This window comes from Strongylocentrotus purpuratus, unplaced genomic scaffold (genome assembly GCF_000002235.5).
Source record: "Strongylocentrotus purpuratus isolate Spur 01 unplaced genomic scaffold, Spur_5.0 spur5_scaffold_10, whole genome shotgun sequence".
NCBI lineage: Eukaryota > Metazoa > Echinodermata > Echinoidea > Camarodonta > Strongylocentrotidae > Strongylocentrotus > Strongylocentrotus purpuratus.
In genome coordinates, this window is record NW_022145595.1 from 12,573,255 (window position 1) to 12,598,468 (window position 25,214).

At 40.5% G+C, this 25,214-nt stretch overlaps 1 protein-coding gene across 1 annotated transcript in view; it reads left to right on the plus strand.

Moving 5' to 3' along the window:
* LOC586027 (beta-1,4-galactosyltransferase 5-like) overlaps nt 1–24,537 on the plus strand; it is a 37,703-nt gene extending 13,166 nt beyond the window's left edge. The window contains exons 3-8 of the mRNA XM_030979535.1: nt 9,372–9,425; nt 11,019–11,287; nt 15,455–15,571; nt 19,771–19,958; nt 20,697–20,921; nt 23,779–24,537. Coding sequence (XP_030835395.1) covers nt 9,372–9,425; nt 11,019–11,287; nt 15,455–15,571; nt 19,771–19,958; nt 20,697–20,921; nt 23,779–24,022 — 1,097 coding nt within the window. The 3' untranslated portion in view covers nt 24,023–24,537. The remainder of the gene's footprint in view (nt 1–9,371; nt 9,426–11,018; nt 11,288–15,454; nt 15,572–19,770; nt 19,959–20,696; nt 20,922–23,778) is intronic.
* The last annotated feature ends 677 nt before the right edge of the window (nt 24,538–25,214 follow it).

The following is a 25,214-nucleotide window of genomic DNA, read 5'->3' on the forward strand; positions in this document are numbered from 1 at the left end:
TCCCATTTGCAGGCCAAAAAAAATGAAAAGGTTAAATTCCAACGGCGTTTGAAAGATAATACTAATTTAGACCTTCCCTAAAAAAGGTGGGGCTTGAAAATGTCTTCAAGTGGGAAATAGTGTCTGACAGTGAAGTCTAGCAATTAAACGGGTTTCCTTGCATAATTTGAATATTAGGACACTGCTAACGTTTAAATTTCACAGATAGGACATACATGACATATTCATAATTCCTGCCAAGTCACATCTGCAGCTCTGACTGTATTCAGTGAATTGCTTCAACAATTCCATACCGCTCCCACTTTGAGGTCACCATGCAAAGTCACATCGTGCAGCTCGGCTCGGTGTTCAGTGAATTATCAAGGACCCATCTGACCAGCATGTGGAGTGGAGTTTGGTAACATTTGCTGGTATCAAGAACAATTGTTTAAAAGAATTATTTCATAGGGTGAAGTACCAAGGATACTAAAGTGCCGCCTTCAAAACACACCTTGAGTACAGACAGTGGAAGAAAATAAGCTAAACGTGTGGACATTGTTCCCCAGCAAGTAGACTACTCATGAGATTACTTCAGTCTTCAAACAAAAGTATACCCTTTCCGGATGATGCCATTAAGTCATTTTCAGGGCAGGACCTTATGCTACGTTTACACTATGTTCCCGGCGGCCACGGCAATCACGTTTCAGGCCACTTTCTACCCCAAAGATACAGAACTTAATACAGGAATTTAATGAATATATTCAAAAGAAATGTAATATCCACATGATTTGCTTGAACGAAGGGAAACATTTTCTGAATGAAGGAAGATACGCATTAATAACTTCTTAAATTACCCATGTATGCAAAACAAAGAATCAGTTATTTAACATATTTACACAAATCAATAAGAAATTGACTGCAAGTCAATCCCTGTTCACAACCAAAGAAAGACAAAATAACACAATGAACAAAGCATGCAGCCACAATCGAAGACGCACGCCCTATAGTTCCTTGTATCACAATAAACAATTCGAACCTCTGTATATCTACATGTATGTAGGAAAAACACAGAAACATTTTATTTTTTTCTTGCATGACCTTTCTTGTAAGTTGTAGAACTTATTAGGCAAAGGGGGGTTTGTCTACATCAATAGGTTACATAAAGGCCCGTTCTCACCGCCAGAACTTTGCTGGAGCGTTCCTTGAACGGTAGGGAGAGGGGGCCGAATTTCGACAACGCTCGTCACCGCGCACAAAATGGGAAACAAATCGAAAACACGGGCGTTGCCTTAGCGGTGCACCGCTGAAGCCGGCGTTGCTTGAGCGTTGGTTTAACGGTAGCGAGCGGTAGCGAGCATTGGTCCCGCTCCGACACCTCCATACCAACGCCAAACCAAAGTTCATCACCGCAATGGATCGCTGCTTCAACGCCCGACACCGTTCCAGCAATCCCGTGTCCGCTCGTAAAACGCTTACAACCGCTCCACCAAAGTTTGTGCAACGTTTAATCACCGCCCGGGCAAAGCTGGCGAAGCAGCGGTGGTACAGCGTTCAAGATTTCTGCGTTGGCCTAGCGGACCAAAGCGTCCACGAACTTGCGTCTAGCGGTGCCAAACTTTGACTGGGCGTTGTTGGAGCTGTGGTGAACTTTGCCGGAGCGGAAAATTGCCCGCTCCTCACCGCTCGCAATATTTTGTGGAGCTCAAAACTTTCGGAGCAGTAGGAGGGACCATCAGCGGTGGCCGAGCGTATACGGCGTTGCCTTAACGGGGGCCAACTTTTGTTAAACGGTGGTGAACGGTTACGAGCGGTGATGATTTTTTTTCACCGCTCCAGGAACGCTCCAGCAAAGTTCTGGCGGTGAGACCGGGCCTCTAAACTCATATTGAGACTTGATAATTAAAAAAAAAAAGAAGATTTTTTTTGTTGTTGAAAAAACAAATGAGTCCTGAAGTTATAGAAAGCTCATTTGGAGATGACAACAGTCAAGTTGGTATACATCGGAATTTTCTTGAACAGTTCAATTCAGAGCAGAACTGATCAACCCCTAGGCTGTACGTTTTAACTTATCACCCAAAATTTGCTTGTTTAAATTTTAAAGAGGGATCACATGAAATCGGAATTTCATGTGATACATGTATCATGATATAAAAAGTGATCATCACAAAAGACTTAAATTGTGAACATAACCAAAAATGGATGTGAACTTGCATATATCAAAAAAATAAAAATGTCAATGTCAATGGTGCAAAACACTATAATGATTAAAAAAACACCATTAAGTTAATTGTTGAAGATCTCTTGAATCTATTTAGTGTGGCTGACCTCATTACTCCTCTCCATTGCCGGGTTCAGACCATGAAGACCAATTTTCTGGGGCGGCTCCATTCCGTGTGATTTTGCGCGTTTGTAGAATTATCTTCAATCCAAAGATATTGTAATGAGTTTCTTATGCTGAAAAACATATATTTAGACATTTAAATTTGGTATTTCTGTTATCTAGTTGCACAGTAATACGAAATTCAGGAAATGACGGCCATTTTGGACGCCATCTTGGATGAGGACTTTTAGCGTGTTATTCTAGACATATTCCTGGACCAATCTAGCCAAGGGCAAAATGTGTTAAAGCGCAGAGGCCTTTTATTAGTGAGCGATTTTCGACCGTACGTTATGCTATGGTCACATTACCCAAAAGTAGCCTGCTCGGCGGCCGAGCGGCGAGTTTTTAACCAATTCTGCCCGGCGGCTGCCCGGCCACCGAGCGGCGACCGGCCAGTCACCGCTCGTTGTTAGGGCATCGCTCGGTCGCCGCTGAAGTTTTAGCGCGGAGTTAAAATTTGGGCGGCGCCTGCCCACTTTTCACTCGCCGCCCAAAATACGCTCGGTGCCTGGGCGGTCGCCGCCCGGGCACCGAACTAATCGCTGGGCGATGCCTAATTCCAGCAGCGACCGAGCAGGCTACTGATCGGTCGGTCGCTGCTCTAATTTGTGACCATAGCTTTAGATGCCGTCAGTCGATCGTTTGTTCGTCATTCAGCTCAAATCGATCTGCTGCAGATCACCTATTCGTCAGCATTGACGAAATCAAATCTAGTTGTTGTTGTTGTAGTTTGTTTGTTTATTTTGTTTATTTCTGTCCTCCTACATCATATAATAAAACATTGGCAGAATACATGTTGATTCAAAATTAAATCAGTGGCAGACGAAAAGAAAAGCAGCAATGGTCGAGGCTACGTGGATGTATAACATTAGTGTATACCTGTTTCATTTTTTTCTAACAATACCCCCCCCCCCTCTGTGCCCGTTTTCCCTTTCCAAGTTATGCCCAAGGGGAAGGCGGCATATTTGTTTACCCCTGACATTATACCAAATAAAGAATGAGCTGTACGATGATTTGTATGGGTGATTAGTTAGTATTTTCTGTCATATAATACCAGTGGCGGATCCAAGGAGGGAGGGAGGGGGCCGGCCCCCCCCCCTGGGGGAAAAAAGAAGGAAAAAAAGGAAGGAAAAAAAAAGAAGGAAAAAAAAAAGAAGGAAAACAAAAAGAAGGAAAACAAAAAGAAGGAAAAAGAAAGGACAAAAAAGAAGGAAAAAAAAGGGAAAAGATTTTTTTTTTTTTTGAAAAAAAGTGTTCCTTCCCCCAAGCCACTGAACGAAATATCTGACGACGTAATTTTTCCAATTTCCGGGGCGAAAAAACAAAATTTTGAGAGAAAGGGAAAGAAAAAAAAAAGAGAAAGAAGAAAGGTAGGGGAGATCATTTTTTTCCGCCAACAAAGTGTAGATCAGGGGGGGGGGGGGGGCGGGGCACTGGCGTCTTGATCGGTAGGGGTTTATTTCTGATTCCATAACCGTTACGGTGGTTTACACATAATGCTGAAATGACATAATTTTCCGAGATTTTTCCTCATTTTTTAGTAAATTATACATTTTTATGCGTTTGTTGTAAAATGACAAATTCCTAAATTTACAGCCAGGCAAGAAATATGCTTCTTGAGGTGCCTACATGTCAGGGCCCGCGGAACAACGGGGATCGGGAGCTTCCAGCTCCCTCCCCCATACTTTTTTGACAAAGTATATTCAAGAGAAATAGAAAGAAAAAGAGCAAGAAGAAAGAATAGTTAACTGCCAGTGTCACAACAAAATACGGTATCAAAAAAGCTCATCTGACCGTACTTAAACGCCTAAAACCCCTGAGCTTCCGGGGGCTCTGCCCCCTGGACTCAACCAACGGCCCTAAGGCGGGCCCCCTGATACTCATCTGACCGCAATTTAGTGCCTAAAACGCTTGAGCTTCTGGGGGTTCCGCCCGCTGGACCCCACGCCAATAATCGTCCTGCCAGTGTCACAAATAAGGTATAAAAATATGTTCATCTGACCGTAATCAAATGCCTAAAACCCCTGAGCTTCCGGGGGATCTGCCCCTGGACCCCGCCTAGGGCCCTAAGGCGGACCCCTCGATTCTAATATGACGGTAATCTAATGCCTAAAACCAGGCGCGGATCCAGGATTTCTTAGGGGGGGGCCCACTTTTTTTTTTTTGTCCGAAAAAAAATCGTAACGACTCAGCCAGCCGCTAAATAAACGGAGGGGGTTGGGGGGGGGGGGGGGGGGGGGGGGGGGGGAAGAGGACACTTTTTTGGGGGGGGGTCTCGAAATTTGAAAATTTGACATTTTGTTCCGTTGGGGGGGGGGGTGAGGTCACCTTTTTTAGGTCAGCCATTGGCATATTTAAAAAAATAAATAAATAAATTAAAAAAAAAAAAAAAAAACAATCACAGAAAAGGGGGGGGGGGGGGTTGCTCCAAAATACACACATAAACAACCGAAGGGGGGAGGGTCAACCCCCTAACCCCCTCCCCCCTTCCGTACGTGCCTACTCGTCTGAAAATAGTTTTTCCCCTTCCGCGCGAAGCGCGGAAGTTTTTACGTTTCATTAAAGGCACACTGTCCTACTTGTAGCTACTTGCTCCCTCTATATAGAAAACTTCCCCAATCGGTGCCTGTTGGTCCCCCAAGATCCTCTTTTTCTTATGTTAAATGAGAGCTGAGTTAATGAGATAGCCACCTGTCACAGTGACCTCGCTGGCTCGCTGGGCGGTCTAATCCCTTCTTGCTGAAGTAGTAAAGCCTACCTTTAAATCATTAGAAAAAGAAGACGATTCGTTGTACAGTTTTTACTCTTAATCCTCGTCTTAATTCATCCCCCTCTCCCGCGCAAAGCTCGGAAGCTTTTACGTTTCATTAAATCATTAGAGAAAGAAGATGATTCGTTGTTCCGCTCTCGAAAATAATTTAGTTTCCCCACCCGCGCGAAGCGCGGAAGCTTTTACTTTTCATTAAATCATTAGAGAAAGAGGAAGATTCGTCGTACCGTTATGACTTTTAATCCTTGTCTAAATTCAGTTTCCCCCCCCCTCCCACGCGAAGCGCGGAAGCTTCGACGTTTCATTTAATTATTATAGAAAGAAGACGATTCGTTGTACCGTTCCTGAAAATTATCCTCGTCTGAATTAAGTTCCCACTGCCCTCCCCCGCGCGTAGCGCGGAAGCTTTGACGTTTCATTAATTCATTAGAAAAGAAGACGATTCGTTGTACCGTTCTCGACTCTTAATCCTTGTCTGAATTTCAAATATGTTCTTTGTCTATTCCCTTTTCTTCCTACGTCCTCTTCCTTTACACTCCTCTCTTTTTTGGCCGGCGTTTTATTGGGGGACCACCCCACCGCCCCCCTGGCTACGCGCCTGCTGTCAGATGAACATATGTTGATACCTTGTCCGCCCCGGAAGCTCAGGGGTTTAAGGTTTTAATTTACGGTCAGATGAGCATTATTTTGATACCTAATTGTTACAATGGCAGGTCACTAATTGGCTTGGGGTTCAGGGGGCGGAGCCCCGGAATCTCAAGGGTATTAGGCACTCAATTACGGTCAGATGAGTATCGAGGGGCCCGCCTAAGGGCTCTGGGTTGGGTCCAGGGGGCAGAGCCCCCAGAAGCTCAGTGGTTTTAGGCGTTTAATTACGGTCAGATGAGCATTTTTGATACCTTATTATTTGTGACACTAGCAGGACACTATTTGGCATGGGGTCCAGGGGGCAGAGCCCCAGAAATCAGGGGTTTTAGGCATTAAATGACCGTCACATGAGCATCTAAGGGCCCGCCTTAGGGCCCTAGGTGGAATCCAGGGGGCAGAGCCCTTAGGATTTTAGGCACTAATTTTAATCATGGTCAGATGAGCATATTTTGATACCCCATTATAATGTGACACTGGCAGTTAACTATTTTTCTTTCTCGCTCTCTTTCTTTCTATTTCTCTTTAATATACTTTTTCAAAGAAAGTGTGGGGGAGGGGCTCGAGGATCCCGATCCCCTCCGTTCCGCGGGCCCTGATAATTATGTAGGCATCTCAAGAAGCATTTTCTTGACTGGCTGTAAATTTAGGAATTTGTCATTTTCCAACAAACGCATGAAGTGAGGAAAATTATCTCATTTCAGCATTATTTGTTAACCACCGTTATGGAATTATAAATAAACCACGTTTGAATTCTATTTCTCCAACCCCCCTCCCCTATCAGTATGCCAGTGCCCCCCCCCCCTCCGATCTACACCTTTTTGACGGGAAAATTGCAACTGATATCCCTACCTTTCTTCATTCTCTTTTTTTCCTTTCCCTTTCTCTCCTCTTTAACTTTCCCTTCCCTTACTTATCTCTCTTTTAGGTTTGCTGGGGGGGGGGGGGGGGAGGGGCACGGTCATTTTGGTCCCCGACCCGCTCCACACATTGTTGGCGGGATTAACCGCAACTGATCTCCGCTTCTTTTCTCCCTTTTCTTTTTTTCTTCCTCTTTTTGTTCCCTTTTAGCTCTCCTCTTTTCCTTTTCCTTCCTTCTCTATTTTTTTTTAGCGGGGACGGGTGGGGGGGGGGGGGGGAGGAGGGGGGCTAGGGTCTTTTGCCTCCCCCCTCGATCCACAACTTGTTGGCGGGAAATTGCAACTGATATCCCCCTTCTTTTCTTTTCTTCTTCCTATTTTGTCCTTCCCTTTATCTTTTTTCTTTCCCTTTCCTTCCTTCTCTTTTATTTTTTTATTGGGGGGGGGGGGGGGCAAGTCCTTCCCCCCCGATCTCCTTCTTCCCTCTTTCTTTTCTTCTTCCTCTTCTTTTTTTCCTTTCTCTCCTCTTTCCCTTCTTTTCCTTCTCTCTCTCTCCTTTTTTTTTTTTTTTTTTTTTTGCGGGGGGGGGGGGGGGCCAAGGCACGCTCGGCCCCCCCCCTGGATCCGCGCCTGCCTAAAACCCCTGAGCTTCTGGGGGCTCCGCCCGCTGGACCTCACGCCAATCAGTGTCATGCTAGTGTCACAAATAAGGTATAAAAATATGTTCATCTGACCGTAATCAAATGCCTAAAACCCCCGAGATTCCGGGGTTTCCGCGCCCTCGACCCCACCAGGGCCCCTAAGGCGGGCCCCTGAATGCTTGTCTGACCGTAATTTATTGCCTTAATCCCCTGAGTTATCGGGAGCGGACAAGGTATCAAAATATGTTCATCTGACCGCAGACTCGTAGCCATGGCGGCGGTGGGGGCGCCCCCCCCAAAAAAAAACACTGGCCAAAAAAAAGAGAGGAGAGAAAAAGCTTCCGCGCTTCGCTCAGGAGGGGGGGGGGGGGGGGGGGAGGGAATGAATTCATACAAGAATAAAGAGTCGAGAATTGTAATACGAATCGTCTTCTTTCTCTAATGATTTAATGAAACATAATAATTTCTGCAAGGGTTTTCAAAACAAATGCGTTTAAGTCGAATATTGATGAAAGAATACAACATTTAGATTTTTCTGCGTACAACAGAAAACCCAAATTATTGTTCTGCTTCTAATGATGCTAACTTAATATCAGGGTTGACTTCCCCTCCTTGTATTCAATAATGAGCAGAAAAGTGTAATCTATTCCTTTTTCCATTAGACCATTTTTCTTCAACATGTCTCAGCAACAATTTGTTTATATTCTCTCAGCAAAATAAACCAACATTTCAAATATATACAGGGCGTCTATAGGTTTTTTTTGTAAACAAAACTTTAAAAAGTTACGCAAAACTTTGTTTGAATATAAAGCTAAAATCTGACCGAACATTGCCTGCCCCAGATATCGATTTGCACAATCATGGATTGTATGTGCTAATTCCAATCATGTTTTCACTCCGATGGATTGATCTTACTCCTTAGCAAATAAAACAAGCTACAATAAACACAACGTTTGGAATAATAGAATTGTAAACAGGTTACGTTGGGTTCTTGATTATGTGCATGACAATCAAACCTTTCTGATTATCATAATAATTAAAACACCATATGGAATAGAATCGTAAACAGGTAACCTTAGGTTCTTGATTATAACATTGTGCATGACAATCAAACCTTTTGATTATCATAATAATTAAAACAGTATATGGAATTGAATCGTAAACAGGTAAACTTAGATTCTTGATTAGTGCACGGCAATCAAACCTTTTTGATTATCATAATAATTAAAACAGTATATGGAATTGAATCGTAAACAGGTAACGTTGGTTTCTTAATTATGTGCATAACGATAAAAAATTCATGATTATAATAATACTATAAACACCTTTGTTTTACAATCTTTTTAGGTGCTCTTCAAAAAAAAAATATTAGAGATAAATAAGGTAAAAGTAATTATAGTTGTACAGGTTAATGTACAGAGAAATTCAAGTCCATTTAATTGAAAGAGTGTATAAGCAGGCTAAGGTGATGAGAGTATTATGGAAAGCATATTATCTAGATACTCTAAAATGCAAAGACTCTCCGGAGTCATACATTTTGCACAATAGAAATTTTAGTTATTTTGTGAAAAATTGTTGGACACCAGTGGTGGATCCAGGGAGGGGGGGGGGGGGGCTGAGCGAATTATCGGCCGGCACGATTTTCAAATTTTCGGGAGCAAAAAAACCCCCACCCCCTCCCCCACTATGCGAATTATCGGCCGGCTGTTTCGCCGCTAAATATTTTCTCACGAATTGGGCCCCATCCCCTGCCGCCGGCTGGATCCGCCCTGTATAATACTACTAATTTGATAAACCGACCCTCAGACCACAGATCAACCGGACCTTTAGCCATAATATCGAGCGGCCCGTGGGGAAATCTCCTCGAATTCAGAATAGCCAGTCCGCCCTCGCTTTTTCAGACTCGTCAACAGCATGAAATGATGAGGCAAGGAGGTTATCAACAAGCATGGTGGATACATTACAGTATGAAATTAATGATGGATAGCTGGTTGAAGGTGCCTCAGTATAAAACGAAGCAATTGCATTACTTTTCTAAAATCGTAATACATAGGTATGTTTAGTTTTCTCCGATTGTTCTCTTCATTCATACATAGGTCCTTTCTCATGCACGAAACCGCTATGTCCAGACTCTGATATACCAGGACTAGGTAAGTAAATGCATCACAGTTTACCGAGACCATACGGGATTACCGAGGGAATATGGAACAGTGTAATTACATAAATATAACGGGAATACGGGGGGGGGGAGGCATTTTGGACAGAGAGAATACTTCAATATAAAGGGAATGCGGGACAAAGGGAGTTAGGGACAGAGTGAACGTGGGACAGAGGGGATATGGGATAGACGTGACAGAGGGGATGGATACAGGGATTACAAGATAGGAGCAATACAAGGACAGGAGGGATGCCGAATATAAAAAGATTACGGGATAAAGGGAATACAGGGACAATGGGAATATTGGGACAGAGGGAATACAGGGACAGAGGGAATACAGGGACAGAGTGAATACAGGGACAGAGGGATTACAGGAACAGAGGGAATACAGGGACAGAGTGAATACAGGGACAGAGGGAATACAGGGACAGAGGGAATACAGGGACAGAGGGAATACAGGGACAGAGGGAATACAGGGACAGATGGAATACAGGGACAGATGGAATAAAGGGAAAGAGGGAATACAGGGACAGAGGGAATACAGGGACAGGGGGAATACAGGGAATGAGGGAATACAGGGACAAAGGGAATACAGGGACAGATGGAATAAAGGGAAAGAGGGAATACAGGGACAGAGTGAATACAGGGACAGAGGGATTACAGGAACAGAGGGAATACAGGGACAGAGTGAATACAGGGACAGAGTGAATACAGGGACAGAGGGAATACAGGGACAGAGTGAATACAGGGACAGAGGGAATACAGGGACAGATGGAATAAAGGGAAAGAGGGAATACAGGGACAGAGGGAATAAAGGGAAAGAGGGAATACAGGGACAAAGGGAATATTCGGACAGAGGGAATACAGGGACAGAGGGAATAAAGGGAAAGAGGGAATACAGGGACAGAGTGAATACAAGGAAAGAGGGAATACAGAGAAAGAGGGAATACAGGGACAGAGGGAATACAGGGAACGAGGGAATACAGGGACAGAGGGAATACAGGGACAGAGGGAATACAGGGACAGAGGGAATACAGGGACAGAGGGAATACAGGGATAGAGGGAATACAGGTATAGAGGGAATACAGGGACCGAGGGAATACAGGGATAGAGGGAGGGACAGAGGGAATACGTGGACAGAGTGAGTACAGGGACAGCTAGAGAGAATACGTGGACAGAGTGAATACAGGGACAAAGAGAATACGTGAACAGAGCGAATAAAGAGGGAATTTTGAGTATGTTGATGAATAAATAAAAAAATTTGAGTAGACGATTAATTGTCTTTTTTCTCACTCGCTGGCAAAATTTAGAAACGGGAAGGTGTAAGCAAATTTCATGAATACCCCATATAACTATTCAGTCAAGTCACTGTCTGAATATCATTACAAGGTACCCGAATATAATTTATCTAGTATGTTTTTATCGTAAAAAGTTTTTTTTTTTAAAACCTTATTAATCATTAACGAATGAACAATATGAAACTAAATATTCCTATGAATTACTTTATGATCAAGTATAATGCTTTATGAATAAATTGTTTTCCTAAAAGTGTTTTATTTAATGATACCAAATTCCTGTTATATAGTTGGGCAGAGGAAACTAAATTTGAGCGAAATATCAATAGCCCACGCAGAGGAACAAATTTTTGGACCCTCTGCGGGAAAAGTTCGGACCTCTGTGAAACGAGCCAATGAGATTCTTCTGAAGAAACTCGTCGATCCCAAGACTGGAAAAATTACGAACGTTGATTGGCTCTTCGATCAAGTCCTTGACCCGGATGCAATGAATATAAGCAATTATTGGTATCTTCCGGGTGGACATTGGAAACCAATGAATTGTTTACCGAGATGGAAGGTAAATATGGTTCTGATTTCTTAAAGGTACTTTGTCCCATTTGCAGGCCCCAAAAAATGAAAAGGTTAAATTGCGACGGCATTTGAAAGACAATACTAATTTAGAACCTCCCTTAAAAAAAAGGGGGCTTGAAAAGGTCTTTAAGTGGGAAAATATCGACTATTAGTTGTCGAATCGACTTAGGAGCTATAGAGCCAGTAAGTAATAGTCTGATTTTTCAGACCATTGTACCGAATGGTCGTATACCTTTTATGCTTTGCGCAAAGATTCAATCAGTTTTATTTTTGCCATAAGTGGGTAATTGATGTAGACAAATGCTCATGTACCCTTAATAATAATAATAATATCGAATATTTAGGAGCGCTAAAAACAATAAGTACCATAGCGCTTACAAATACAAATATATGTAAAGAGGACAAGAAAGTACAGTACAGGAAGTATATCACATAGATCATTGGGGGAAAAGGTGAGTTTGAGGGATCTTTTGAAGGTGGCAAGACAGGTAATTTTCCTTATGAAAAGAGGGATGCTGTTCCATGTCTTTGATGCAGCTACTGCAAAGCGTTTTTCAGCTACTGAGAGTCTAGATTTGGGAATGTTAAGTTTACATGTGTCGGTTGCTGAACGAAGATTACGAGTTGGTGTATATATTTGGAGGGTGTCATTAAGATATTCAGGTGCCAGATGATTGAGTATTTTAAAAGCATACAAACAGAATTTAAACAGAACACGTTGGTGAAGAGGTAACCAGTGGAGCTCCTTAAGTAAAGGTGAAGTATGAGTTCTTGACCCAAGGCCAAAAATTAATCTAGCGGCACGATTCTGGACAGTTTCAAGTTTCCTTCTATCTTTAGCAGATAAAACAGTATAAAGACTATTGCAGTAATCCAATCTAGAAATAATAAGAGCTCGGACAGCATGGTGACATGTCTTTAAATCAATAAATCTGCGAATCCTCCATAAATTGCGGAGATGAAAATTACTATTACGGACTACTGGTTTACATGAGAGGTCAATTTGAACATATTATCGATGCATACACCAAGATCTGTAATTTTAGGAGAGAGAGGAATGAATTGATTATTTACTTTAAGCTGTACATCTGATATATATTGAAGATGGTGAGCGGAAGAACAGAAGGCCATGAATTCAGTTTTGTTATTATTAAGTTGGAGATAGTTCGACGACATCCAAGTGCTGATCTCTGCAATGCACAGTGAGATTTGGTGGAGTGTTTCGTTAATGTTTTCCAAAGAGCGTGGGTCAAAAGAAGTAAATAACTGAATATCATCAGCGTAGCAAATATACTGTAAACCATATTTATTAATAATATCAGATATTGGGGTGATATATAAACTAAAAAGGATCGGTCCGAGAACTGACCCTTGAGGAACTCCAAAATCAGATACCCATGGGTCAGATAATTCCCCAGCTATATTTACCCTGGATGACCATCCAGTTAGGTATGACTTCATCCAACTAAGAACTACACCGGATATATGAAAACGAGACTCTAAACGATTAAGTAATATCACATGATCGACCGTATCAAAAGCTGCACTAAGGTCTAATAAGACTAAGAAAACTGACCTTCGTTGATCAAAAAATGTTAAAACGTCATTCTGTAGCTTCAAAAGAGCTGTTTCAGTGCTGAAATTGGACCTGTAAGCTGATTGCATTGGATCATATAAGCTGTTATCGTTTAAGTGGTCTGTGAGTTGAATAGCTACTACCTTTTCTATCAGTTTGGCAACATGTGAAAGATTACTAACAGGCCTGTAGTTACGTAAAGTATCCTTATCTAAGTTGAGTTTCTTGATGATAGGTACAACTACAGCCTCGTGAGCAGCTTCTGGGAAAATACCAGATGCTAAAGAACTGTTTACAATACAAGTTAAGGCAGGAACATTACAATTGATAAGTTTCTTCAAAAGCCAAGTAGGTTGAGCATCTAACATAGAAGTAGCATTAGACATATGGATTATAATGCGTTTGATATTATCTTCGCTCACAGTTTCAAACTCATTCCAATCATTCTCATAAACAGTATTGCACATCCTACAGCCTTCACTACTTCGTGGAGGTATGCCTGTGACATTGTTGTGAATATCACTTATTTTATTGACAAAGAACAAAGCAAAACGGTTTGCTAAGTCAGTAGGATTTTCATACATAGGGAGAACTTTTACATTCTTGTGGAGCAGATTATTAACCGTTTGAAAAACAGTTTTAGCACTAGCTTTACAGAGTAATTCCATTATGTATTTTTGCTTTGTCTTAACAATGATCTCATTAACATGCCTGTTAGATAGCTTAAAAGCTGTGTGATCTGTCTCAGAAGAGCTTTTGATCCATTTCCGTTCAGCCCGTCTTCTTACACGGCGTGCAACAAGGATCTCCTCATTGAACCAAGGATTACGAACCCTAGTGGAGCGAAGAATTGATTTCTGTGGGGCAAACTCGTCGACACAGGTTGCCACGGCTGTGGTATAGGCAGCAAGAAGTGAATTTACATCACCAGTCATAGAAAGCGGGTTGTTGACTCTAACAACCAGTGCTTCTTTGAAGCCTTCGACGTCCATCTCTTTGAAGTTCCGAAAAATCTGCTTTACTTTGCACATCACTGGCTTGGGACACTTCAGTACAAAGCGTATACAGTGATGATCAGACATAAGGTTGCGGTGTATGACAATGTCCTCTATGACACAGTCATGGATAGAATTAATGTCTGTAGAGGATTGTCCCTGTAGATTATCCTCATTCCTGGTCATGACAAGGTCCAAAGTGTGACCCATGTTATGGGTAGCATCATGGACGTGTTGAGACAGGTTTGCTGATTCTATGATGGAAAGGAACTGGGCTACCTCAGACTTTGAAGGCATATCGACATGGATGTTAAAGTCTCCTAGGAGAAGAACTCGTCCAGATAGCCGTGATATCTCAGCGGTAAGATCATCAAGTTCTTGAAGAAAGTCTGCAGTACGAAACCGATTTCGTGAAGAAGGTGGGGGTCGATAAACTACCAGGAAATGAATCGAACCTGCATTACTAACAACGTGTGCGAGTTCAAAAGTGGAGAAAGTCACAGATTCACAAACCTTCAGATGTAGTTGAAATGGAGACTTGAAAATGACTGCAATGCCTCCATGAGGATCGGTCGGCCTTGGAACATTCATAAACGTGTACCCAGGTGGAGAGCATTCGGCGATGACGACTGGATCATGACGACTGGACCCTTTACAGCTCATTTAATGTACGTTATTACCAAAGATGGAAAAAAGCCAGTCAGTCACTCAACACTGTCTGACAGTGAAGTCTAGCAAGTAAACGGGTTTCCTTGCACAATTTGAATATTAGGACACTGCTAACGTTTAAATTTCACAGATAGGACATACATGACATATTCATAATTCCTGCAAAGTTCTACTAAGAATTTGATGTTGGCTGCAAAAGGGACATAGTATCTTTAAGTGAGTTGTGTCGTTAAATATAAACCGACGACAGAGCTGTCGATGTAAAAAATTTACCCCTTCATTATGAAATTTTCCTTTATGAAAATTTTCATTTCATTTCAATGACACTTTGTATCTCCTCCTCTTCTTACGCTCATTCGCATAATACACTCTAATTCTTAGATATAATAGACAAATTGGGACCTACAGATATCTCATTAAAAGAGAACTAATCGTTTGTTTGTAAGAGCGAGATAATTAACATTCAAGATGACCGGAGTAGTAATGATATATGTAAAGCGTTTGGAGAAGGTATTTCGTATTAAGCACTATAACATTCCATATTTATTATCATTTTGTATTATTAAGATAAAGTGAAGGGTTAGGTTTTTAGTGGAAGACGGGGGGAGGAAACTATTCGCTCAGAAATATTAAAGATGTTCGCTCTCCCCCAACCCTATTTAGAATATAAAAATTAAAAAACCGAGAGTAAAAAAGTGTCTAAAATTATGTTTTAACGCTGCTCATAACTACCTGTGTGTTATTAAGGTACACTAATTACATGTTAAGTTTCAGTCGTTAACAAATTGTACCCATGTATCATTCTAGTTGCATGACACATTACCGAACTAAATTAGATCCTTGAAAAACGTTCGATTAAAAGTATTTGCTCTTTTCTCACGTGAATGTTTTACATTCCTCTTTGTCCGTTTAGGTTGCTATTTTAATACCATTCCGAAATCGCTTCCAGCATCTTCCAATTATTCTGCAATACTTGACACCGATGCTTCAGAAGCAGCTACTCGAATTCAGCTTCTTTATTGTGGAGCAGGTCTGTAGTCGTCATCTTTTATTTCATTTTATGCTCTGTTATAAAAAGGACGTCGATCTTTGAAGGAGAGGGGGTGTGCATTTGCAATGACCGAGAAGTGATTTCGGAATTTTTTTGTATTTTGTATTTATTAACATTTATTTCCTTCTCAACAGTACAATATGAAACACAATGTATATATACATGATATATGTAACAATTATTTCAACATAGAGTATACAGTAAATAATTCAGATATGGAAGGAGGCGAAACCCCGGAAAGCATAGCTTGAGTTGGGAACGCCCATAATAAATTAACACAGTTACCGAAAGAACATTAGAGATATAATTATGAAAATTACATTTTATTTAACAGAAAGTTGATAGGAAAGAACAAAAATAGTAAATGGAACAGAAAGAAGAAAAAAAAATGAGGAGAGAATTAAGATGCAATGCTGGGGAATTGATAATTGTAGGGCCTTCAGGGAGAACAGTGTTTATGCTGATGAGACTTTTCTTGTTTAATAAGATTACTGCCTTTATTATTATTGTTATCACTATTATTATTATTATGATTATTATCATAACTCTCAATATCATTATCAGTATTTTTATGAGTAGTAGTAATGGTACTAGTAGAAGTAGTATTAGAAGTTGGAGTAATAATAGAAGCAGTAGGGCCTTCAGGGAGATCAGTGTTTAGGCTGATGAGACTTTTCTTGTTTAATAAGATTACTGCCTTTATTATTACTGTTATCACTATTATTATTATTATGATTATTATCATAACTCTCAGTATCATTATCAGTATTTTTATGAGTAGTAGTAATGGTACAAGTAGAAGTAGTATTAGAAGTTGGAGTAATAATAGAAGCAGTAGTAGTAATAATAGTAGTAGCAGTGGTGGATCCAGGAATTTCTTACCGGGGGGGGGGGGGGGCACTAAATCACATGGGGTGAAATTATTAAAAATGATGGAGCGAAGCAAAAAAGCGAGGCGTCAGCGGCGAGGGAGCGAAGCGACCAAGGGGGGGGGGGTTGGTCTAGGAGGGGGTCAGGAACACCTCCTAGAGTAGGAAGCAATTTCAGAACCATATTGTGCGCATTTTCAGGCACTTCCTGGAGTAATGTGACGTAAAATTGCTTTCTCCTGACCCCTCCAAGAGTAGGGATCTTTTGCAATTTGAGAACCATATTTGGCGCATTAATGTCCACCTGCACTTCCTGGACAAAAACGAGGCCTTCTAATTGGTTAGAAGTTAGAGAAACGTGATCTGTCATGTCGCGAGACAATGCACAAAGGCGGTGGTCTGGTGCTTCACCAGTAGTACTCGCAAAACTTACATGTATCTCAAGTGTATGAACTGTGGTTTTATCAGGGGCATCGCTATCCTTTTCTCAATGGGGGGGGGGGGGGGGGGGGTAATGTAGAGGTCACCGATTACCGACAAAACTAGCCACCAAAGCTGTGACACTTTATTAAATTATTAGGGAAACAATACGATTCGTTGTACCATTCTCGACTCTTAATCCTTGTCTGAATTTAATCCGCCCCCCGCGAAGCGCGGAAGCTTTGACGTTTCATTAAATCATTAGAGAAAGAAGACGATTCGTTGTACTGTTTTCGACTCTTAATTCTTGTCTGAATTCAGTCTCCCCTCCCGCGCGAAGCCCGGAAGCTTTGAATTTAGCTTTCACACTTCATTAAATTGTTAGAGACAGATCACGATTCGTTGTAGGCCTATATGCCGTTCCCGATTCTCACCTCTTGTTTTGCCCCTCCAGCGCGAAGCGCAGAAGCTATGACGTCTCATTTATTTATTAGAGAAAGAAGACGATTCGTTGTACCGTTCTCGACTTTTAATCCTTGTCTGAATTAAGTTTACCCCTCCCGCGCGAAGCGCGAAAGCTTTGACGTATCATTAAATCATTAGAGAAAGAAGACGATTCGTTTACTGTTTTCTATATATATATATATATATAAAGCGTTTTAAGAGGGCCTTCGGTCCTGAAAAGCGCTCTATAAGAACTAGCTATTATTATTATTATTATCAATTTCCTTTACTTGCTGCCGTTCATCACTCCTTTGTCGATGCATGTAGTTGATACTTTGTTACCCCTGCTTCCTCTTTGAATTGCGGCCATGTGAATTGCCATGGTCATTATGATTTTTGATATGTCTTGGTCATCATTGAGTAATCTCATCCGAAATTATTCCTATCCGAACATCTTCCAGAGAACCGCCAAGCAGGTGGTGTGACGATAGTTCGATGGTACATTTCCTTTGGGAATTCCTTTAGGGTAAGAAGACTGTTCTTCCTTTTGTCATTCATTCTGATGGATTTCTGCTCACAAACATCTCCTCTATCTGCAGCCTCAGCCTCTCGTGCAAAGATTTGAATTATTTAATCCATAAGGCCTGCAGCCTGCTTTGCGTCTGGACCAGCAGCCTTCTACGTGCCATCTCCTGAAAGACCGTTTTTAGCCGATTCTTGTTGATTTTCAAGTCATCTTGGGGAAGCACTTTGGCACATTCCTATTTGCTTGTCTTTAACCACTGACCTTTTCGATTGTGGTATTGTGCTTCTCTCCAGATGCTGCTCCGGAAGGCAATTATAACTATAGGTTCTAGTGATGGAAGTTCATATTTCCATTGAGTTCTTGCTAGAACCCTTTTTGATGTTGTAATTTTTGCTGAAACATGGTATTTTCCCTGTACTGTGCTACTTCGTCAGTGCATGTCTTCATTGGTTCTAATTATTCCTCTTTCACCGTCTCCATTCCTTTTCCCTGAACATCATACTTCTCAAAGAAAAATCTTCCATTCTTTTATGACCACCCCCAGCTGGATATCCGTCAGTCTCGTTAGATATATTCTCTATCCCTCTACCTGTTTACCTTGTTTTAGTATCTTCTTTTCCTTGGTGGTAGGAAATATTAAGATGTTTGTTCCGTTTTTTACACCAATAATCTCTCTGTTACCAGGATTGGTCCAGAATAGAGCATTAAAAACCGCAATGGATGTGATTATTAAACTATAGACCTCTGTCTTGCCAGGTCTTGTACATCATTATTGCTCCGGTTGTCTCATTTTCGCTCGCTGGACGTGTATAACAGACGACAATCGGCGGATTAGACGACACTTGGTAGTGAATTTGTATGTGAGATTGCTTTGCTAAATATAAAATACAAGAATATTTTCCATATCTTTTAACTATTATTGATATCAGATAATTAAACAGTTATTAAAATAAATCTACCAAACTATATAATACAATGAAACACTTGACTTAAAGTAGGGGAGTTTGATGTGGTGCACAATTGCATCCCTCTGTAAATAATCGAATAGTCCATGGCGATCATGAATATTCATGTATTTGCTTACCTCGGCAAAATGTTTGCTTATCTTCAATGGAAAAATTACGGTGGGGGGTTGGCTGAAATGGACACAATGAACCGATCAAAACTGATCTATTATAAATCATGCTTCTTATCCTTCGTGTTCTTGACCTAAAACCTTACAATCGCTTGGCAAACTGAGTCCAAAGTTCGACTTGTTTCACATGTGTTATATAGGCAATGGCGAGCTTGCAACCTATTTTGATCAAATTACGGTGGGTGAACTTTCAAAAGTCAATGGGAGATGAGGGTTCCAATGAAAGAGCTAGTGATAACGTACGTCGGGTGGATCTGCTTTTCGTTTAAACAAAAAATGAATTTTTAACGATTTTTTTGTAAAATTCCATAGGCTAACATGTTAGGCTGCTGACTCTGACGATAGGGGACGTTGTCAAATGAGACTAAACGGAGCTATATGTCTGTTGATTTAGCCCATTCCTCGTCAGGTCTGCTCTCAAAATAACATCCCGTGACGTTTGTGCTTTATTTGCAGTGGACACATGCAAGCGTAGTTTATGCCTGCTTTAATAGAACATGTAGAAAAAATAACCCTTTTTCTTACTCATGTGTAATCTGTAATTTTATATTTAAACAAGCAACAACAAACAAGGAAAAAATTGAGATGAAAACATGCATCTGTACACGTCTCTCTTTAATACGACTATGTGGTGTAGTGAAAAGACCAATTAATTTTAAACAACATGCTGTACAGACAACTAGAAAATTGTGTTTAAAATTGAACCGTTCGTTGTATCCACTAATGTGATGAAAATTGGTTTTATTTCTCTTTCTCTCTCTCTCTCTCTCTCTATTTTGCCCAGGCTAACCAGGAACTCTTCAACCGCGCGATGCTCATGAACGTCGGGTTCCTCGAATCACTTAACTTCACCGACTACGATTGTTTTGTCATCCATGACGTCGACCATGTACCCATCGATGAGCGTAATTACTACGGCTGTTCCAGTATGCCCAGGCATTTTATCTCCGGGTCTGATAGATGGAATTACAAGTAAAGAAATTTTACACTTCAATGAATGATTTTAAAGTGGGCCAGAGGTCAGCTCTTTCAGTCTTTAAATACTCTGACAATCATACTCGAATCGCATTTAAAAAAAGTAAACATTATTTTGGCGACACTTGCTCTAAGTTTACTTTCGTCATTTAGAGTGGGAGTTGTAGGTTGTGACCGGGTTTAGAGGTTAGGTTTAGGGTTTAGCATATAAGGTATTGGGTCCTGTGTTGAAGTATGGAATTCGATAAGAGTTGGGTATTGATCTCGGCGCCATCACCACCGGAGCATGTGTCGTACTCCTTTCAAAAAGTGACAACTCCAAAGTCAATAATAGTCCTGAAAAGGGTTCCTTGTAAGCCTCATTTTTAACATTTGTAAGATATTTTTTGTGTGTATAATCGCTAAAGCGCAAGTCTTTTACTCAGTATTCGGCAATCTGCAGTATCAGCTGCATGTCTTATTATCTAAACCTATTGTGTTAACCTTTTTAAAAACAATTTCTGAATATGCTGTATAATCGCTTCACGAATTTCGTAGATTTGCCATGTCAATGAATGCGCTACTACCTGCGTTAATTGAGCCTTTGAGAACCATTGGCCTATATACGCCAGTGTTTAATATGAGAATTGTTGATTTTGCAGTTTTTTTAATTTTTTACTGACGCAGGCCCTCGTTAAGCAAATGACGCCACGTGCGCAACGGGTATAATAAATCGCTTTTCTACTTATGTTCTAGATTACCGTATAAAGATTTCTTCGGAGCCGTCACTGGTCTTACTAAAGCCAACATCCGAAGCATCAACGGCTTCCCTAACGTTTACTGGGGGTGGGGTGGTGAGGATGATGAAATATACCGAAGGGTCATGGACGCTCACCTCAAAATCACCCGCGATAAAGGAGACATCACCCAATATAACGTCATTAAACATCATCACAAAAGCGCACCCGCGGCAAAAGACAGGTAGGCATTGTATTTGCTTTGGATGCAATCTGATTATGAATATTTCTATACCGTGTGAGTCAAAAAAAAAAGTTTACACTTAGAAAACTGCTAATTATTTAAAAAATCATCTATGAACAGTAAATGATTATACATCTTATGAAAGGGTGTTTTATCCCAAATCATTTGGTATCATTTTTGTGTGGTATGTGTTCACGCTTGGATGAACAGGGGGCATCGTTTGCGAGAGTGCAAAAATCGATTTGCGCCAAAGTTGCTTGTGTGATGTTTGAACAAAGCAATTGGGATTTGGGTATTAATTCGGTCTTTGCAGATCCAAATAACATCCCTAAGAAAACTAATCATGCCACACATATCAAATATCGAATATTTAATATCAACGAACATTAAGTGCGCTCCTGTGTGTGACTTTGCTACGCAATGCATTTCATTTGATACATTCTATTCATTCTCTCCTCCGCTAATCCCAACATTATACATGGGGTAGGCATCACTTTGGCGCAAGTCGATTTTTGCACTCTCGCAAAGAATGCCTCATATTCATCCAAGCGTGAACACATACCACACAAAAGTGATACCAAATGATTTGGGATAAAACACTCTTTCGTAAGATATATAATAATTTACTGTTCATAGATTATTTTTAAAATAATTAGCAATTTTCTAGGTGTAAACTTTTTTTGACTCACGCGGTATAGGCCTACTCAAACTTTCCATGCAAGCTGCTTGGAGGAATGACCCAAATACCCTCTTCCTTAGTATAATCAGTTTAATATTAATTATTTTGAACCCTATAATTGCACAATAGATTACTCAAGTTGGTTTTAAAAAGATATTTAAAAAACTTGCCTAAAGGTGGTCGGACGCATGATTCTGGCCAGAAAAGTTGTGCATAAACATACCCTAAAAGATGTGATTTTGGTGTCCAAACATAGGTTTGGGGATCTAAGAATCTACTCATACTACTTAAAATGGATTATATGGACATCAGAAAAACTGGAAATCAAATATCCTAACAATGACAAAAAATGAGTTACTATTTACATAAAAGGTCTAATCAGAAGGATTAAAAATAATTGTTCAGAGTTCAGGATATTCACTAGTATGCTTTAAGCCCCACTGCAATAGTTATAGCTACTTTCGCCCTCTATATAGCAAACAATGCATAATCGGTTACCATTGGTCCCCCATTGTCCCCTTGTTCTTATGTTAATGGAGAGCTGATTAGATGAGATAACCAAGTGTCAGTGACCATGCAGGGAGGTGTAATCCCTCCTGGCCAAACTAGTGCAGATAGGCTTTAAATTATTATAAAGGTTTAGAATAGCCTTATTGACTACATTATACCAAAGATGGCTGCTATTTTGTATTCTAAGATGATGGCCGCCGGAAAATGAAATTAACCATAAATCGTGATATATCTTAGAGATATAATGTTGGTGACTAACCTAACTTTCGGGAGTCGACAAATCTATTGAGACTGTTTAAACTGTGGTATGGCCATCAGAAAGTCTAGAAATCCATGATGTTTTCCAAAAGATGAATGCAAGAAATGTCTGCCAATAAGGTGAACATGGTAGCCTTAGATAAAGAGGGATTTAGTTTTCCGCCGTTCGCCGTCCTCGTCCAAGATGGCTTGCGGCATTTAACAAAACGTGTAGAATCATTAGCCCCAGTATTGGTGCCAATCCCTTGTTTGGAGAAAGAGAATAATGAATCCATTAAGACCAGTTTAATTGTCATGTAGCAGACAAGAATCATACAGATCCAAGGCGTAGAAAATGGCAACATATTCCCTAAAATCCCCAAAGAGAGTTACTAATCAAAACACAAATCTCTTTCGTCATTTCTTAAAATGTAAGTTTATGCTTTAAACAAATTAATTAATAACTTTGGTAGCCTATTTTTCAAGGTAGAATCCACGATTTTTGCCATTATGGCATTTATGCAAGATGCCATTTATGACTTAAGGGCGTAGGTCCCTTAGTTGATAAGCATAGTAGCATACACATGCTTTGGCAGTCACGCAAAACAAACACTGGCAAATTATTATTCAATAAAATCTGAGAACGTATACTATTATCTAGATCTATTAGGAATAAATCATTGTCACAATAATTCCATGAATTGGGGTAAAAAAGAAAATATTCCAACTTTTATGAGCAACAGTGTAAATAGTAACACGAATCTTATTATGTTGAGATACTGGCTTCCATTTTGTAGGCCATCTTAGACTTACGTGTTTTCTGATGGTCATAGCACATTTTAAAAAGTCTTAATGGATTTGTTGACTACCGAAACCCAGATAATCACACCAAAATTACATCTCTAAAATGGATATGTCACGATCTATGGCTAATTTCAGTGTTCAGCTACCATCTTTAGTATTTTTTTAGTATATTAAGGCTACTCTGAATTTTTATGATAACTTGAAGCACGCAAGTGAATATGCTGACCTCTAAAACACACTTTTAATCTTGCTATTTACAGCTATACTGCGTAGAATAAATCACTTCCTGTTATTTTCAAGAGACTGGCGGTCATTTTAGACGCCATCTTGAATTTCCTGATCTTCTGGTGCCCATAACTAACTGTAAGTGGTATGAATGGATTCTTCGACTCCAAAAACCTAGGTATAGACAATAACATTTCAATGATAGATATATCATGATTTGTCGCTATTTTAATGTATTGGCGGCCTTCTTGGACGCCATTTTGAAAGTAACCACTTCCGGGGGTCTTACATTTTAAGTGTGTTGTTCCTGATGTCAAGCACTACCGAATTGCATTGCAAAGCTGCAATGAAATAATACCCGGCAATCAATGTTTGTGTTCTTTTCTCTGATTGGTCCTTCAGATTGGCTCTTTTGAGCACATACAAACGTCGAAACGGAATGGATGGATTGTCGAACATCGTTTATCCGACCCCCGTGTACGACCTCCATACTCTTTACACTAACGTCAGCGTCGACATCAAGAGGATCAAACCACATCATCCAACGCCAGCGCCAAAGGCTGGTAAACTAGCCAAAAAGATAACCATTGCTGGACCGGCGATGAAAGGAGGCCGCAAAGAGCCAAAGACATCGGGCCGGAAGTAGTCCGCAAGCCCGTTATATACAGGCCTCCAGCAAAAGCGAAGAAGGATCCCCCGTCTAATACCAGACGGGCAAGGAAGGAAAGAAGAATAGCCACAAAGATTGTGAAAGAGAAAAGACTGGAGGGGACGAATCTTTTAAATTTTAATCGAGAAAACAGCCCAGTGATTTGTCTCACTGAAACTTGGTTGCACCAGTCTCCAGACTCTCATCTACACATTGATCTGCTCACCAACAATCAACAAGAAGAAACAAAGTGTGGGGTAGGTATTTACCAAACAGTGCTCTTATAGGGTGAAGGTTTCACACAAATTCGTCAACTGCTATATTTGGGTTTTTTAATAAATTAGTTACAATTATTGTTCCCCTATTTTGTATTTGTTCACCAAAATATAATTTTTACCTTTTCCTATGTAAAAAGGAAACATGTGACCCCTCCCCCCCCCCCCCCCCCCGCGAGCACCGCCTATGCCTGTCAAGAATATTTTTATTTATATAGTTATAGTTAAATATACTTAAAAAAATTATACCAATGGCTGACCTTAAAAAGTTAACCCCCCCCCCCCCACCCCGCTTATTCAGCGGCTGGCTGAGTCGTTGCGAAATTTTCGGCCAGATTTAAAAATATTAACCCCCCCCCCCCCCCTTGAAAAAATCCTGCGTACGCGCCTGGGAATACGTGACGAGGGGCAAAAAAGCTATAGCTTTACGTCTCTACACCAAAGTAAGTAAGACAGGTAATACATCTCAGTTCATCATAACTAACATTATTTTTTGGGGTGAGGTTTCCCTTAACATCACCTCCCCATCACCTGTACCAACCCCGTGGACTCTTTTCTGCCCACGATCGCATATTATCCTTTGTTTTATCCGTTTGTATTCAGAATGTATAAGTTTGTATTCAGAACTTAAAATTCAATGTTACATTTCTGTTTCTCTAAACAGTTTTTTTAGTTAGGTTTTGTGTTTGTTTTTATGAATTGTTTTCATCCGTTCATGGTGTTAATTTAGGGGTCAGGGTACTATAGTCGACATGAAGTTATTATTGTTTGCATATTGTATTAAATCATTTTTTGGAAACTGCAATATTCATGTTCAAACTATATACTTAACAATATGCTTCCTGAAGTTTTAGATAATAATATTACTTTAAATTGTTCTGTTCATAATTAAATTACTAGGAATTCCCAAAATA